Source organism: Tachysurus fulvidraco, chromosome 23 (genome assembly GCF_022655615.1).
Source record: "Tachysurus fulvidraco isolate hzauxx_2018 chromosome 23, HZAU_PFXX_2.0, whole genome shotgun sequence".
Lineage (NCBI taxonomy): Eukaryota > Metazoa > Chordata > Actinopteri > Siluriformes > Bagridae > Tachysurus > Tachysurus fulvidraco.
This window is the reverse complement of record NC_062540.1, coordinates 14,623,264-14,641,472: the sequence shown is the minus strand read 5'-3', so window position 1 is coordinate 14,641,472 and position 18,209 is coordinate 14,623,264. Positions and strand designations below refer to the sequence as shown.

The 18,209-nt window shown below is 36.3% G+C and overlaps 2 protein-coding genes across 9 annotated transcripts; one reads left to right on the top strand and one right to left on the bottom strand.

Moving 5' to 3' along the window:
* Positions 1-731: 731 nt before the first annotated feature.
* On the top strand, positions 732-11,780 carry cables2a (Cdk5 and Abl enzyme substrate 2a). 5 transcript variants are annotated; one of them, XM_047806842.1, is made up of 9 exons: positions 733-1,285; positions 2,945-3,037; positions 6,156-6,233; positions 6,835-6,925; positions 7,721-7,889; positions 7,992-8,089; positions 8,402-8,508; positions 9,111-9,315; positions 10,060-11,780. In XM_047806842.1, exons 1-9 carry the CDS (start codon positions 795-797, stop codon positions 10,264-10,266), a joined length of 1,539 nt encoding a protein of 512 aa, XP_047662798.1. In that variant the 5' UTR covers positions 733-794; the 3' UTR covers positions 10,267-11,780. The 5 variants fall into 5 exon arrangements, with proteins under 5 accessions (XP_047662799.1, XP_047662798.1, XP_047662797.1 ...); XM_047806841.1 differs by having other exon boundaries at positions 734-1,285; positions 7,989-8,089; XM_027170455.2 differs by having other exon boundaries at positions 736-1,285; positions 10,068-11,780.
* Positions 11,781-11,844: 64 nt separating this feature from the next.
* LOC113658198 (proteasomal ubiquitin receptor ADRM1-like) lies at positions 11,845-17,908 on the bottom strand. Of its 4 annotated transcripts, none has more exons than XM_027170458.2 (10): positions 17,782-17,908; positions 16,074-16,283; positions 15,666-15,782; positions 15,453-15,573; positions 15,119-15,205; positions 14,890-14,971; positions 13,809-14,056; positions 12,734-12,891; positions 12,213-12,315; positions 11,845-12,111 (listed from the first exon to the last, which is right to left on the bottom strand). In XM_027170458.2, the coding sequence occupies exons 2-10, from the start codon at positions 16,281-16,283 to the stop codon at positions 12,008-12,010; spliced, it is 1,230 nt and encodes a 409-aa protein (XP_027026259.1). In that variant the 5' UTR covers positions 17,782-17,908; the 3' UTR covers positions 11,845-12,007. The 4 variants fall into 4 exon arrangements, with proteins under 4 accessions (XP_027026259.1, XP_027026258.1, XP_027026261.1 ...); XM_027170457.2 differs by having other exon boundaries at positions 17,730-17,879; XM_027170460.2 differs by having other exon boundaries at positions 14,890-14,968; positions 17,730-17,879.
* Positions 17,909-18,209: the final 301 nt, after the last annotated feature.

Below are 18,209 nucleotides of genomic sequence, written 5' to 3'. Positions count from 1 at the left end.
ATAATTTTTAAAGAAATATAAGAAGCAGGCAGAAACCTCACACACTGGGAAGCACAACCTAGGTTACAGGGATTATATGCTGGGCCACCATAAATTGGGAAGTTGGGGTATCTCAGAACTTCTCCCTGGATGGATGTCTTCTGTTGCAGGCCCTCGTCTGGAACAAAATTTGTCTGGTGGTGATGTCAGGTGCCTAAATATTCCTAATGCTATCTCTGTTTATATCTTTAAGAATAGGACTAGACATTGTCAAGTGAGGCCAAGGGAGTAAACAACAAAGAGCCAACAGAACATAATAACAATAGCAAAAACAGTTATAATAATAGTTCATAATAAATAAATATTCATTTAAACAAAACAAAACAAAACAAAACAGGTAATAACAATAGTATATTATAATAGTGGAGCTCTAGGAATGACATCAGTAGCAGTACCACACAAGATCAGGTTAGACCAAACCCTGTACCACATTATAAAGTGCAGCCATGTGAGTGTAGTGAAATAGTCCAGACATAATAAATATAGGTGTACTGTGAAACATATTGTACAGTTTAAGGAACCCATTGCTAGGGAGCTACTTTGGTTCTTATAAATAATCATAGTACTGCTGCAAATTCAAGAACAAGCATCTCGCAGCCGATTGGTTAATATTCCGTAATTTAACACGCATGGAGCGAGATAGGCCAATTAAATGTCAGTAGGCGGAGCTTAAGGTTCTTTCTGAGTAAAAAAAAAAAAGGCTTGCGTATGGATGTGCGCATGCGCCACAGCCAGGCGAGCCAGCGCTCTGTAGAATGGCGGCGGCTGCTGGCGGTGCTCACGGCGGTACCACGGCAAAGCCACACAAAGAACATCAGCGAAAAAGTAAAGATTCCCGCCGTAGACAAGCGGCCCTGTTGTTTCTGAATAACATCTCTCTAGACGGACGGCCTGTCTTCACTCTCGGTAATGGCGTCAGAGAAACTTGGAGCCAAAACGCTGAAGTCGGAACACCGGCGGTTTCGGTCACCGTGTCGACGGCGAACAGCTGCGGGAATTTCAGCCAGCTGTCACCGTTCAGTGGCACCGCTTTAGCGCGGACTAACACCTGTACCCAGGGTCCTCTCTCCATGACCGCGGTAACAGGGTTCAGTCTGGGGGGAAACAGCAGTGAGGTGTCTTTGGAGAGCGGAAGAATGGACCCGTCTGTAGCGTTCCCCGGAGCTCAAAACACGCATCCGATCATTGCTAAATCTCCGGCCGGGGTGTCAGGAGCTAACTCCGGACCGCCGGATCTCCGCCAGCGGTGAGTGTTTACCTTCATCACGGCGGGCAGGTCAATAATTGTAACAGCGGCATGTTTCTAACGTCACACATGTTACAACACACACACACACACACACACAGGTGTTTTACATAAACATTGTGTTTATGATTTAATATCATCCACATCAGAGATACCAAACACAAACAAACACAACCTATATGTGCTGTTTGGTTAAACCATGAAAAAATGAAAGCTATATTAGATCAGTTACCTAAATAGAGGACAGTATATCATTTAATAGTATGTAACATCTTTAAAGCAAACACAACGTACTTCCTATGGTTTAGAAAAATGACTAACGTTGAGAAAATGTCAACTTCCGGGATTCATAAGAGTTTCATTTTCAATTTGGAGAAGCAAAACTTTCATTTAGAAGGAAAAGCTCATACTGTATATATATAATGCGTGTGTTTCTTATTAACTACTGTATGTAAATGGTTCTGCAATTTCTGGAGCTCGCTCCCAAGAATTTCACTCACCATGGCACATGTGCTGTGGTGATGTGACAATAAAGGTGACTTGACTTGACCTGACACACACATTATATATACAGTATCAGGGTGTTGTATATATTTATTATTAAAGCAACAGATAAGTGGCTCAGGCATTAATTAAGTTTTACTTCTATGGAATAAGACTGTTGGAATAAAATATTGGCACCACAAAATTTCCCTTAACTTTGTTTTATCCGTTAATTAGAAATGTACAGTTTTTACTTTATGTATCATACTAATACTTCCCTAAAACCCCGGATTGGTATTTACATTTTTTTCATCCAACCAACATTTGGGGAAACAAAATCAAATTTCCAGCTCCAAGGTGTTTAGCTTGACTGCATTCTTTGATTTTTGACCTAATTGTACTAACAGGAAGTCTTTTGTATCTTGCTCAGGATTAGGGAATCTTTCTAATAACATAAATGTTAATATAATAAAAATGTAAATATGAGCCAATTATGCCATGAATGTGAAGTCCCCGGAGTCACCTTATCAGCTCTGAAACTATATAGCGCATGAATCATATTGTGGTTTGAGCAGTCGTTTTTTTTTATAGAGATGCAATAAATCAATGTGATCTAAATTTTAGCCTGAGGTCCTGCTTTCAGCTGAGAGTTCAGATAAATTGTTCTGTTGTTTTGAGGCAGTCACTTTTTTATGTAACATTTAGTATAATACCTCACAAGCATCTCAGTGTAAGATCAATGCTCTCGGCTCATAGGGTCCGTGTTCACGTTATGGTGATGCAAGTTCACGTATTTTTGAATACAAGCTGTGTTCTTTAACCTTTAAAGGTTTCTCATGCCGCATGAGAGGAAACATTCAGTGGTGTTTGTCCCGCAGGTATCTTCTGACAGTTTGTATTAACAATACGTATGACAATGTTTTAGTTTAACATATTTCACATGATCATATAGGTGGTAGAACTTTTATAGAATGCTTTAGAAAATTTTAGTGGTTTGATTAATAATAGTAACTGTTAAGAAACCAGATGACGACAAGTACAAGTTATTTGTATGCTTGCTTACATTTACCAGTACATTTTACGGTTAAAGTTGCTAGCAGTGAACTTTTCTTATGATAGTAATTGTAATTTATTGGTGTGTTTATAAATCGAGTTATCTTTGATGCTTCATTGCAGAACACGTAATCAGTCGGGGTCTCCTGGGCCTGTGGTGTATAAGAAAGTGCACTTCATCAAAAACATGCGGCAGTATGACACTCGAGGCAGCAGGTGAGTCACAGGGTGTGAGAAAGCACAGAAGAGTGAACTATATTAAGAATGAGCAAGTCTGTAGTCACATTGGAACTTTTTAAAGATAATCTACTAAAGGGGATTCAGCTAGAATCAAGAAATTTGCACTTGATTAGATAAGGTGCTTTGCAGTCTATGAACCAAGCCTCATTTGCTGTTTAACACACTTTTGTTTTGTATACTTGAGAAACTCTGAGTAGTTTTCATTGCTGCCCACAACATGTAAATATGATGAACAGTTCTTAGATCACTACAAACCCTGTATTTATCTGTCTAATCTCATACTAGTTCATAGTCAGCATTTCTCATTTTCCAAAACTGAAAAATTCCAAATCTTTACTATCTCTCTGCTGGTGTTTCTCAAATTCTTCTCTATCAAACCTTTTTCACAGATTCCCATATATGTTTTATTACTAATATTTTCTAATCTGGTCTGATACTGATATAGTTTTAGTTCTTTTGTTCTGATATAGTTTGTGCAAAAGTGACATGCAGATTGCACAATATAGTCTCACAGCTTTGTCATTTTCCTTCATCTCTTTAGCCAAACATTGCCTGAGTCTAACGTGTCCTTCGTCCACCCAGCTACAGTAACTCTGTCACAAACTGCTGACATGCTGCTTTGCTATTGTTCAAACCACTTAGCAACAAACAAGTACTTTTGCTAACTACGTAGTCTGTGCCGGGAATTTGTGAGATAACTTGTAAGATTTTTGACATTGTGACATTTATAGAACTAGTTTTGATTTCTTTTAAACCACAGTAATTTGATATCAATTTTAATTTAATAATAAAATTGATATTTTATCATTTTACACTGACATTTATCCACAAATCTAGTTATAAACAGTCTGCTTTTCACCAGGTTGACTCTTGTTCTCTACTGAAGTCAATGAGACAAAAAAAACACAACAAAAAAAAACAACTTGTCCTGTTCTGGAGAAACCAGAAAGTCCTGAGTACTTTTTACTTACTTAATTTACAAAGCATTGACACTTGAAACTCCTTACATAAATGTTAAATAAGTCTCTCTTTAGATTCACTCTATCAATTATTACACATTTTTATTTGTTAAATAGCAACACATTTTAAAAATCTTTGTTTTATGTACGTTAGATTCGAAGTCCCATTGAATAACCTTATACTATAAATACAAAATAAAAAGATCACCTTCTGATCAGCCAGGTTTAAGAATTCAGTGCTGTGGAATTTACAATTTTAGACGTATATTTATGATATCAAAACTGTAGTTTGTGATATTGCCATGTAATGTATTTAAGAATTCGAAGTATTATCAAACTTATTTTCAAGGTTTGTTTAAATAAAATTTGAAATTAGATAAAAAAAAATAAAAAAAAACATTTAATTAGCAGCTTTTACAGAAATTCAGATATAGAGTTCAATATTCCCATAATGAGCATGTTATAGCTGATTATGGCAAGGATAAATTCTCTGAGGTATCATGAGGAAGAAACTTAGAGCGGAAGCAGACTCAAAATGGGAACCTATCCTCTTTCAGGTAACAACAAATAGTGCAAATATGAGTGCGTACTCCTCCAGCTGTATACTATAGAGTCAATGATGGCACTTGTATAGAAATGTCTTCAAATATTATATACTTTTGTCCATCCTTTCTCACTTGCAAGGGTTTTTGAAATCTTAGACGTTTGGTTGAGATGACAGGTTGAGCCTGGTTTTTTAAAATGGCATTGCTCCATGGGCTTTTTGATATACAGTGACTGGCTTCCCACATAAGGCAGCAGGTGAGTCAGCACATGTTAGAGAGTTGGCCGTAGGGCAGAATTGACCAAACAAGGACTGCATGACTACTGCTAATTAGTTTTTATTTATTTATTTATTTATTTATTTATTCGCACGCGCGCACACACAATGCTAATGATGAGTACTACACAGTTGTGGATGAATCATACATTTATTTACAAGACTGGAATTAGTTGCCTGGAAATTAAATTGCTTGGGCTTAAATTGAATAAATGAGAGAACTAGCAGTTAAACCCATTAATAAAGTCTGGACTGTGTTTTAACATGATTTACCTTACCAATGAAAAGTTTGTACCTTTGCATAGAAAATGGGGCAACACACCAGGACGAAACTGAAGCACATTGTGTTCAAATGTTGATATCCAATTAACAACTTTATTTACCAGTAACTAAAACCTAAAATATCACATTGGCCCTGAATTCTTTATTCTGATTGGTCAAATCAGTACATTTTTGACAGTAGTGCTGGCATCAAGGCAGACAGGTTTATACTGATGGACTTATTGTAACATATTAAAATTAATTTGAAACATTTTTTTACATTGCTCTGTATAGAATATCATTTCCATGATTTAAAATATGTTTACAGCTTTCTATATAATTGATTTTATTTGAATGTTTAGTCATTTGTAAATTAATTTGTTTATTTATTCATTTATTTCATTTTATTCGTATATTTATTTTTTTTATTTATTTAGAACCTGGCTCCTGCATTTAAAATGAAACACTGTGTTTTTGTTAGCTAATACCAGGATGTACTGTATATAGTGGATGCATTATGTACAAAGTATACAAATAATCCACATAAATAGACTAAAAAGTTTTTGGAAGGTGTCCCGGAGTGAGCGCATTCTAACAAAGTTTAGGCCTAATAATTTTTATTTAATTTTAATTTAGTTTATATTTAAAGTTGATTAAAAAAAAGTTAATGTAAATGATTAAGCTAATATATATAAGAATAATAAGAATTTACTTTAATAACTAAAAACGTGTACGCAAATTGTCTTAAAATGGGCTAATAATTTGCTCAGTCCTGGAACAAGTAGTGTATTTATTGTTTAATGTAATTTTATTTAGCCAAATTTTTTTCAGTCCTCTTTTCCCCTTTGTCCACGTTTGGGTTGTCACTGTGTATTTGAGTGACATTTTCAATGATCATGTAAAAGCTGCCTCAATAAACAGACACAGAAACACATCCTAAACAGTAGTATCTTAAGATAAGTTTAATTCTATATTAAACCATTGAGATTTAGGCAGCTGATGCTGCATTAAATTCACTAGCACTGATTGTGTGTTCTGTGTGTGTATCTTACAGGATTGTTATGATCTGTGCCAAAAGATCTCTGTGTGCTGCTTTCTCTGTACTGCCCTATGGGGAGAGCTTTCACATCAGGTACCGAACTGCACACAGACACAGAACACTTTTTTTAATTATAGGATCTGACAAATCAGTTGTCCCACAGGCTAGGTTCATCTCCCATAAATAAACTATTTTAAGCTTTTTAATGGAACATATCAAATAATCAGATGTTTCATAAAGCTATCTCCAGCTGGGAATAGCAGATATTGATCCTGACAACTAGGATTTCTCTGGATTCTGTTACAACCCCAGTGTGATTATCAGTGCGGGTATAAAACGATCCATGGAAGCATTGGTTATATTTAGTGCTATATTTTTCTTTTTTCTGTGTAAATTTACTTTCCCACAGTTTTATTATTTATTTTTTGTTTTTTCAATTTTTTTTTTTTTTTTTAACTTCACAATTATTTTATGTATCATTTCATACGTTCTCCATTCTCATCATGTACATATATATGGATGCCTTCAGAGCAGGTTGTCTGCATGGTACAAGCCCCAGCAGTGAATTTTATTTCAGACGAAAAGCACAGTTCCTTATTTAGTAACTTTCACAGTGTCTGTTCTGTACTGAACACCATGCAATATGGTCGTGATTTTGAGTATAGATGACAAACTAAATATCCGTCTAATGCAGCGAAGAGGCCCAGAGACAGAGGAACCCATCAGGTGGAGCAGCTGATACAGTTCCTGCGTTGGAGGGTGTGGAACTGGGGGCTTTGGGGAAGGTAAGAAGAGATTTTATGTATGATCCCTGTATTTTATTCAAAGCAAACCATGATTATATTTAAATAGGTCATCTTTCATGCATGTTTTGGAAGATGTTTATTTATTTTTTTATTTTTATACAATTTGCTTTATGTAGGTGGTCTAGTTATGAGAATTGTACACGTCCTAAATAATTTTATGTGACAATTACCATACTTTCAAAACCTTCTGAAAGTGATGACCTGCATTAACCATAAAAGACTTTAATTTGAAATATTATTTACATTATTTCTTCACGAAATATTTCTTCAAGTAATAGATCCATTTATTTAATAAGACTGCCATTAAATATAATTATGTCTTGGATCAATATCAGCAATCGGTTGCACCAGTGGAACAGGTTCGATCATAGCCCAGTGCAAATGCAAAGTGGTATTAGGTTTCAGTCTGCAAATTAAATTAAAGATGTCAATATTTAAGAAAAGTTTCAACAGATGGATTATAGTTTGCTGCTAGTTTGCTGTTCAATTCATTCTGCCATCTGGGGTTCTGGTGCAATAAACAATCACAAATCAAGTAAAAATTCTTTTAGTAACTCCATCTACTGTAAAGCGTGATCAATTAGGATTAAAATTGTAACAGATGAAGCAGACCGCCTTACAAAACAAGCTTTCAATGAGAGTCTAACATGACCTAGGATGTACAGGTGCAGATGACTGCAGGTCATTTTAGAAGTCCAAGTGCTGACGTTCAACAGTTCTGAAGTGTTTACAGATGGTTTCTTTTGTGTTTGTGTCTGTTTGTCTGTGCCGCAGACAGTATCTTATGCCCAGTTTCTACTTCCTACCAATGCCCTGGTCAGGCAGAAAAGCAACCTGCCTCTGGATACCACCACTGTGCAGACACCGATGTCTCGAAACTGGGTAAACAGCCAGAAGAACTTCTGTCATCAACGTATCTGCAGCAACATTGGACAAGAAACTGGTGTGTTACTAAGACACTGAAAAATATAACAACAACCCTCCCACTAGTGATATGCAAATATCTGTCAAATAAAACTGCTTTTCATGTCTGTCACTTCAGCAGTTGTGGATGAGTTGTCAGATTATGACCCCAATCTGCTAAGCGATCCTCAGTGGCCATGTGGGAAGCACAAGAGGGTCTTAATCTTTGGCTCTTATGTGGTGAGCTTTTTTATTTTGGGACGCCAGCATATCATTCATGTCTTAAAAGCATTGTACCTGATTATAAGCATGTACAGAGTACAGAGGGCACAGTAATTTCTTAGGTGCCCATGTAACTTTATCAGCATGTCATGTGATGAGGAAAGTGCTACAAGGCTTAGCTAGAATCAGTGCACTGACTTACACTCATGATCAATGTAAACACCATAAACCAAGTTATCCATTGACCGTAAACTGCTTGTATTTTAGTCAATCATTGATCATGAAGTCCATATGAATCCAATCTTAAACAAACATGTTTGTCTCTTTCAGACAACTATTATTGAATATGTAAAACCATCTGATCTGAAGAAGGACATGAACGAAACATTCAAGGAAAAGTTTCCCCATATTAAACTGACATTGAGCAAGATTAGAAGGTAAGCTACAGAGAGTATGTTGTATAACAGTGACTGAAATGTAGCCATTATTAAACATATAAAGAATAATATTCACTCAACTACAGAGTTATTGGTGCACTCTATGAAAAATGAATGTACCACTGAGTACATCTACCTTCTTAGCTTTTCATTCGTTCATCTTCAGTATGCACTTTATCCTGGTCACGGTTGTGTGAATCTATCCAAAGAACATTGGATGTCCATCATATTTTTACACTAGGATCAATTTTAAGTCATCAGTCCAGCTACTAGCAAGTGTTTTGGGAGGTGGGAGGAAACCAGCCAGTAGCCCTGTGAGGAAGGCCATTGTGCTGCTCTTACTTTATTTATTTTGTCTATAATAATAGTATTAATAAAAAATAATTTTTATAAGCATCTCCTTTTTAAGTAGATGAAAATTATAATAAAGTGGACAAAATACTAATAAAGTGATGGCGTGCAGATTGTGCTGATTATTGATCAACTTATTCTAGTACTAGTAAAAGCAATCTGGATATAAAAAGTCTTACCTGAAGTAAAAGGTTTGTTTTGAAGCTATTTATGTAACTCTAATACCTCTGTGACTGTTTCCTGACACTCAGCTTGAAAAGAGACATGCGGGCAGTGAGCGAAGAGTGTGGGCTACAGCCAGTAACCATAGCGATGGCTTATGTGTACTTTGAGAAGTTGGTTCTTCAGGGTCGACTGAACAAGCCCAACAGAAAACTCGTATCTGCTGTGTGTGTGCTGCTGGCAGCCAAGATCAGCAGTGACCTCAAGAAACTGGAGGTCAAACAGCTGATCGATGTAAGTGCCATTTGGTCCAGATCCAAATCTTATAACCGGTTGGATACTGGCTCTTTCTCTTAAATATTAATGCTTGTTATTTTGATTTACTCGTGTTTCGTTGTAAACAAGTTTCACCTGCATGTTAGCCTTCCTCTGTTTATTTCCATGACCCAAATTTACATGTACAGGCACAACTGTATCACAGACTGATAAGCCAATTAAGTAGACCATAATTTAAGCAATAATTATGACCGTGAACATACAGATCGAATATCTGTCCTATAAATATTTGTCCTTTTTTGGAAAGATTTCCTTGAGTTGTAACAGATAGTCAAAGATACAAAGGTTAAATATTTAATTCAACTTTTTGAGTTTGCCTTTCCAATCCTAGATGTTAGAAATGCAAACTTTAGAAAAGTATTCCTTCCTTAATTAATATTAATAATATAATTAATGATTATTTTTTTCTGTAAACACCTGTTTTAAACACTAGGCTTTACCTAATAATAATAATAATAATAATAATAATAATAATAAATCTGCCATCAGATGCAATATTAGTGAATTATGAATTTCAATACTGTTTATTAACTGTAGAAAAGGGACTGTATATTAAAATTATAAAATGTTTTAAAATGATTCAAGTGTCTAATATTTCTACACAATCTCTTTAATTTTGTGAAAAGTCTTCTAGAGTTTCTAGAAATATATTAGTGGATTTTTAGTAATCAGCTATTTGTTTGCTTTTTCCTCTTTTCTGAGGCGAGCAGAAGTTGGAAGAGCGTTTTCGGATTAGTCGTCGGGAGCTCATTCCCTTGGAGTTCCCTGTCCTGGTTGCACTGGAAATGGCTCTCTACCTCCCAGAGAGTAAGGTCATGCCACATTATCGCAGGCTGGTACAGCAGGTGTAGAATCGGAGAAACACCCTTCAGCCCTAAACAAATTCAGTTAATCACAGGACTCTACTGACCTTTGTTTATTTACTCATGTGATGGTATTAAATTTCAGTCTTCCATGTAGTACAACCCTCATGGTTGGTGTGATGGTTAGTTTTGGAGCTGGACATTTATCAACTTTATATATTTTTTTTTTCCCAAAATGTTTTTACTTATAACTCTTTTTATGTGACACTTTTTTTTCAATATTTATCAATATATTTAATACAACTGTATATTTATAGATTTTGTCATTAGGATACGTTTGGAGACTGACTGTATTTTTCCTAACTTAAGGTAGTTAATATATGTGCCGTGTATTTTGTGTGTATCCTGTGTACGTTACTCAAACATATCCGGAAAATCACTCTATGTTAGAGACAACGTTTCCTAGGCACTTTTTTTGTGCCGTCCTTATCAAATGTTTTTTTTGCTTTTTATATGATATCTCTTTCTCCTTATGTCGTCAGCAGTGTATGTGAGTTTTAAGGTTGAAATGTTCTATAGCTTTAGATACAGGAGTGCCAATTTAATCAGACCATCCTGTAATTGTTTGGACAAGATTAAATATTATTTCACATTATTCTATTGCACAAAGGAGCCTAAAATGAAAAATATTAAATGTGTAGTTTTTGGAACGGTACAAAACACATGAAGAAAAGCTTCACTGTGTGGATGTGGCTGTACTCTGTGTGTGTATATAATCATCACTGACTAATAGGGGTTTGGTGTTTAGTCCAACCACTGTATGGAAATCTGTGGTCTGTTGAGTAACATGTGAAATCATCAGCAAGCCTGTGATCTGTTTGTGATGTACTGCATTTGGTGCAATGTGTGAGTGTATTTTATGCTGTACATAGTCTTATTTTATTTGAAGGTTGTAGCCTAACAGTCCACAGTGGATGAGGCTGCAGCACTGTGAATATTATGCTATAATTTATTTTCCGGTACGCAATTGTCAAGAATTGACTGTGATGGATGTTGTCTTACACAATTTCTCTCAGGGAGGGTTTCTGATATTGTGAACTCTTTTGTGAACTATATGTCTTATGAATTTTGCTTCTTGTGCATGTGAGATTTTTTTAACAAGATAATTTAACTCTTGTTATGAATCGTTTAGAAACAGCTATTTATTTTTAACAGATTTTTATTGCAGTTTGAAGTGCCTTGTTTATTACACTGATCACTTTGCTGCCATGCTCATAAGTGTTCTGCATATAAACATTTGTAACTCCACAATATTATTTTCACCAGCTTTGAAAACACCTCAGACAGTCTTAACATTCTAGGAGTGTTGGATGTCACATGGTATGATACTGTATAATACACTGTGAGATGTTGCACGACGAGGATAACTCTTAATACACAAAATACACACGTGCTCAATCTTTTTCCAAAACACATTTTTAAATAGGAAATGAAGTGGTAGTTTAGTTTCTGTATGATGCCAAAAATGTTTTGTGTTGTATGGATGTAATGTTCATAAATATACATATAGTTTAATTGTTCATCTTGTGTGGGCAAATTATTAAATATGATGAACTATCAGGCATTATTCTCTCTCATCTCTTCAACAATAGTAACTGCCAAACCAGAACACACATCACTCTCATTGCTTTCACCTGCCTTTAATTATGTATTTCATCCCAGCATTGAATACATGTAAAGAGAATGACTAAATTAACTTAGACACAGATGTCTTCATTTGGGAGCTATATGTAAGAAAGGAAATGAGGTTAAAAGGAAGTAATATATCCACACAAATCAAGGTTCAACTAATCAAGGCTCATGTCTTCCTCGTCGTCTTTCTTGTCTTTAGGTTTTTCTTCTTGCTCGGTTTTAGCCTCACCTTCCATAGCCTTAGCAAATGCTTCTACATCTGTAAAACATTACAACAATGTAAATGTCTTCACAATACAAATACATAAATATGGTTTTAGTCAGGTACATCTGTGCTGGATATAAACAACCCATACTTGCCTCCTTTGTTGGCTGCATCTACAGCTTCTGAGGGCAACCCGAACTGATTCATCAGGGGTCCTAACTGTCCTGATGCTAAAGCACTGCTAAACAAACTCATAGCCTGTATATTTTTAAAAAATAGAAAATTTTGGGAATGGGAAAAAAACACATTTGTTCAGACTGTATTAATCAACGGTATGGAGAAAAAAAACAAAACAGGAAACTAAACTGCAAGCGTATTTTAGCTCAACCTTTGTTATAATAACTATAAAAACGTTATAACACATTTTATATATTTTTTGTCATAAATGTAGCACTTAATCAAAGGCCTGTGTGTGTACATGTATATATTTACATACATGTATACACAGGCCTTTGAAGTGCTCTAATATATATACACATACACACACAACAGAAAGAAAAAATTATATACACACATATATATACACACACACACACACACGCTGCACTTCACGATCAAAAATACTGATTTAATCACTATCACAGAAATATTTGACCCATGTAATAGTTTGTCTGACCTGCTGAAATTGTGGTGAGGTGAGTGTGTTCTGGATTTCATCAGTGCTTTGAGGAAGAGATTCTCCAGATGGAAGGAAGGGAAGCAGCCGCTGCTGAATCTCTGCATTTGCCAAGATCGGCGCCATGACCTCTGGTGTTACTACACTGGCGAGGTCAACTGTTTAAATACAAGAGGAGTATAACAATAAGACAAAGTGTGAAGTACACTGTGATGCAAGGCTCATTTGGAATTCCCTAGCCCAGAAATGTGTTTTGCCCCAGTTGACCCAGAAGAGGGGATCACAGCTTAGAAGGTAGCTCAGAAATAGGGTTGGGTATCAAAGGAAATTTTCCGATTCCGATTCCAGTTCTGTCTTACGATACCCGGTTCTGATTCCATAATAAAAGAAATGTGAAAAATAATGCACAATACTTAAACAATTCTATTTGCGTTTATTAATCAATCTTTAAATATTTTAAACAGATCATTTCAATTCATATCAATTCAAATAAATCCAACATCAAATTTAACTTAGCAAAACAGTTAGCAATTTTTATAAGGAAAATTTACATGTCTGCTTTCTCTGGGAGAAGACAAGACCTTTCCTGGCTTATTGTATCTCCAGCTGTGGAGAAAACCCCCTCAGAGGGGGTAGATTTGCTCATTGTAGCTTTGGAAATGAATCCACACTTTAGACTTTTTTTTTTTAGACGTTTAACACAAAACGCACCTCAGCACATCAGCGCGAGTGACTGATTTCTGTGGTAAGCCGTGTTATTTTGGTTGCGTGACTGTAAACATTGTAAACAATTAATATTCATGAGGTAAGACATGGCTATTTAAAGTGACTGCTCCCAGCGCTTTGCCCGTCATCGCATTGGAACTGCGTTTGGAACCGAAATTTAAAAATTCTGTGTGGTTCCAGTATTCCTTCTGAATAAGAACCGGTTCTCAGTTCCCAACCCTATTCAGAAGGCATACATTGGTTTAAAAAGGTGATTTTACTGCATTTGTCATTCTCTTCATGGGCAGCAGAGGGCTCCAAAACAAAGTACCTGTTCCTTTAAATCACTGAATTTCATATGCAACCTTACCTCCTTGCCCAGTTGCAGGAACATTCATGGTTGCCAAGATATTCTGCAAGTCACTGAGCTGGATAGGCTGGGTGGGGCTAGAGGCCCCGGCAGACGGAGCAGGGGCTGCAGGAGTGGTAGGTGTGGTCACAGGTGAGGCTCCAGTGGTAGCTGAAGGGGTAGTGGGAGTGGTTGGAGCTTGAGAGGAGTTGATGCGGGTAGCTGCTGATGTGGAAGAAGGGGTGACAGCCGTGGACTGACTGCGCGAGCTTGTCAAAAGAATGAAATTTCATTTGAATTCATTTAATTGTTCATGAAGCAGGGAACACATCTTAAGTATCCAAGTTTTCCTAAAAACAAAGTATGACTAGCCAAGCTAGAGAAACGTCCTTCATAGTTCTACTAAGATATCTGAATTGCTAATTTATAAACAAAGTCTCTAGTTTTTAGGTTAATTGCTACATCCACATACATCCTGTGTTCTCTGTTGACAGATTTTGTTCCATGTCTATTGGGCCATGAGACAGTCAGAGTGCATTAGATGATGTGTCTTGTCCATTCTAATGTCAAGGCAATAATTAAATAAAGAAACTGTATGGGGTATTGATTAGAGGAGTTATTATGAGAGTAACTCCCTTAAGATCTAAAAGTCTAAAGGATGGAATTGGACCCGATTCAGCTCCACATACCTGTGAGGAGTCAACCAAAAAGTCCACCGACTGGAGACAACTCTGTTTACAAGCTGGATACGTGTATCTTTTGTATAGCACACAACAGTGTCTCAGTGATTTGGTTTAGGGGTTAAAGAGTCGGATTAGGCCCAGCTCTGCCCCTTGGTATATATTTAGCCCTTAAGTACATATTTAGGTCCATCCCCAATTATCCCTAAAATTCCTTTACCTTTTAATGCTCAAGTGGTCGTTTTGCCTGCAATTCATTAACCCTTCTGAACCCTAAGGGCTCACATTCCTCACCCTTCTGAAAATCTTTATTATTAGTTACATTGTAGCTACTGAATGATTCATATTAACTACTAAACAGTCTGCTTTGTGATGAATAACTTACTAATACACATAAGGCATTAATTATCTCCAAGTTTTACCTGGAAGATGAACTGCTGGTTGCTGGAACACTGCCTCCCAGCAGGCTGGCTAGTCCTGGTCCAGCTAAAGCCCCAAGGCCTCCTTGCACAAGAAACAAAAAGACACAGTCACGAGGACCCAACTGTCTGTACTGTATTATGCTGAATTTTTAACATGTCTAACCTTTCTAACAAGAAATGCTCATATGAGGCCTCTATGAATATGTTTAAAAGTAGTACAGTAACTCACCAAGTCCACCAAGTCCAGTTGGTCCAATCAGCTGCATCAATTGATTATGACTCACATTACCCAGAAGACTCTGCAGGCCACCTTCACCTTTTGGAAAGAAGAAATGATTCAGTTTACACAATCTTTAAACAAAGGCTCAATCTCACCGTGGGGGCCAGATTACAAAAACAGCTGCAGCATGATGCATGAAAATACTGCAACAACAATACAAATATATTTCCCTACTCCAATGGAAACATACATTATCAAATACAATATCACCAATTTAATAGCCATACTCATGAGGAAAATCACCCGTTGCATTTAAATAACCAAAAAATTTTTGCATAAATACCTCCTAAAGCTGAAAGCTCATGACTGCTGCCTCCACCACCAAGGGAACCAGGTATGGGTGGGTTGTTCAAGTACTCATTTACTTTCCTGCAGTACTCATCATCTTTATCCGTTTTAGGTTCCTATAAAAACAGAATTGTGCTCTTTTATTTTTAGCTTTTTTAATCTCCTCAGTAGTACAAACAAAAAGCCAAATAAAAACCAGATCACACACCTGCATCCAAAAAAAGAGCCGCTTGGAGCCTGCTTTAAACTTCAGCACAAAGACGCGGCCAGTTGTGCACTGACTGACTTTCTTGAACTCGCAGTCATCCGGAAAAATAATTAAATCCTTTAAAATATAAATAGAACATAGGTCTCAACTGCATGAATTTTAGAGTTTGTTAACATTTGCACTAATGATAAGTCCTAAATTTAAATTTTAATCAGTTGTGGCATTAGCATGATTGAATACTTCATGCACTCACAGTATTATCAGTTGAGTTCATAGTATGATAACCCATTTTATACCCTAACTATCTGTTTAAAATAAATATGAACTAATAATTAAATATACACATCCTTTACTAGCATATAGCTCTTAGCATTATTCAAAAACTGCAATACAGAGCTCAGTACGAACATCTTCCACATTCCCAGATGTCCTGTCCTTCCAGCAGAAGTGAATAAGTGAGTCGTCAGTCTGCTGAATGTAGACTTGACCTTTGCGTTTGTCAGGGGTCACAGTGCTTCCTTTTAAGCTCATTTTCCCAGCACGGAACTCCACCAGGTATTTGCTGGATGAACCACGTGACCCAGACACCAAACTTGGAAATAAGGCCCCCGAAGACATCTGTAGTGACAGCAGAAAGGTTACTAAGCACCATTGTATAAAAACAGAATTAAACTAAATGAGCTGAATTAACTCTGCAAGACCAATCAGACCCAAAATAATGAGCAAATTTATCTGTGCAGTATGAACTTTATAGCAAGCATACATTTTCTCCAGGTTCTAACAAAGCTACCTTTCCCCCCAGTGCTGTTAATGTGATGATTATTTTCAAACCTTTCCATTTAGTCCTAAGGTCTGGTCTAGGTTGTTATCCTAAATTCTTGATAGATTCCAGATAGACTCCAGATAATCACCAGCATTCATTATTCTGAACGAGTGATAATCCAGTGGCAGGAAAATGTCTTAGTGACAGCTGCATGCACTGTGAATGCTGTTAAACACCACTTACTGATTTTGTGCAACACTCAGCACACAGTCTTATCAAATTACTGCCTGTTACTAGCTGTGAAGATTTCTTAGTTGGAAAAAAGGGTTCATCAGTGAACCTTTCAGCAGATGTTGAACGCCCCAGAACTTTTACCATACACGAACCAGAAACCGGGCAGGAAAAATCACTGACACTTCACACCCTGGACACATCCTCTTTCAGCTCCTCCTTTCTGGCAGACGCTACAGAGCTTTGTTTACCAAAACTGCCAGACACAGGAACAGTTTCTTTCCCCAGGCCCCTTATCACCCTGATTAACAACTCACCATAATAATTATAATTAATTCCCTGTTTCATATCTGCAAGTACTGCATTATCAGAACTATCAGTCATCACATAATCTATAAATGTTACACACACTACTGCTGCTGTAAATTGCACAAAATCATAATATTACCCAATACTGTTATTTGCACTACCGTGCACCGCTCACACTTTATGTACATTACTGAGCAGTCATATATTCTGTATTCATATTTAATACTCATACTGTCTATAATTGCATCACATCGTCTGAATGGTCTTGTATAGTCTGTATTATCTTGTCTCGGATAGTATAGTGTTATTTATGTCTGTACTTTTGAGAGTCACAATCAACTGGAACCAAATTCCTTGTATCCACACTTGGCTAATAAACCGGATTCGGAAACGGATTTTGTACAGAAAATAGTATTTGCTAGTTAACCAACGCTTTATTATTATTATTATTATTATTATTATTATTATTATTATTATTATAAAAGCGACTTTTTAGTAAATATAACGAACGTGTGGTTTTAATAAATCTGACTACTTAGTAAATATAAAGAATTAATTTGCTGGCTAGTAGCTGACTAGCTAAATAACCAATGCTAACACTAGCTAGCCTAACTGTTACTATTACTGCTATACACTCACGTATGCTTCCGAATTGCTATTTTCGCACAAACCTCTCGAATTTTATTTCGATAAATCACGTATCACACACGACACAGTTTGTACTGCATATAATAGAGCTTAAATGGATAAAAACAACTTACTTTTTATGACTCGAACGCTAACACAATTACTCGAACGGAAAAGACGACAAACCTTACAGACCTTCTTGTGTCCTGTGTGTCTACATGATTGGACAACCAACGACTGGGTCGGGACTCTGATTGGCTATTGTGCACGTCATTCAAACTTCATACAAGGGCGGTTGGCCAAACTTGCATGGTCATGATGTCTGAGTACACAGTGTATAAATACCACGTGCACAACAGCTCACTTCCCCTATTTCTAGGGATGTTTTTTTATTTTTTATTTGTTTTACAATTTTAAATTTGATATTCTGTATAAGATTCTACCTTTTTCCTAGATTCCTGCTTTACACAGTTATTTTTTTAGATTTATATTAATTATCCTTCATAATTATTTACCATATTTGTCTTATGTTCACTCTATTGTTTATTCACTTGTGTTGCTTTTTCTTTGTAAATATCTTGAGTTGCCTTCACACATCAATATATTGTTATCCT

Coding starts and splice junctions, on each gene's coding strand:
- cables2a (XM_047806841.1), top strand. CDS start 795: ATGGCGGCGGCTGCTGGCGGTGCTCACGGCGGTACCACGGCAAAGCCA. Junction 3,038..6,155: donor TATGACACTCGAGGCAGCAG/GTGAGTCACAGG, acceptor TGTATCTTACAG/GATTGTTATGATCTGTGCCA. Junction 8,509..9,110: donor ACATTGAGCAAGATTAGAAG/GTAAGCTACAGA, acceptor CCTGACACTCAG/CTTGAAAAGAGACATGCGGG.
- LOC113658198 (XM_027170458.2), bottom strand. CDS start 16,283: ATGTCTTCGGGGGCCTTATTTCCAAGTTTGGTGTCTGGGTCACGTGGT. Junction 14,057..14,889: donor ACCAGCAGTTCATCTTCCAG/GTAAAACTTGGA, acceptor TCTTTTGACAAG/CTCGCGCAGTCAGTCCACGG. Junction 12,112..12,212: donor AGATGCAGCCAACAAAGGAG/GCAAGTATGGGT, acceptor AATGTTTTACAG/ATGTAGAAGCATTTGCTAAG.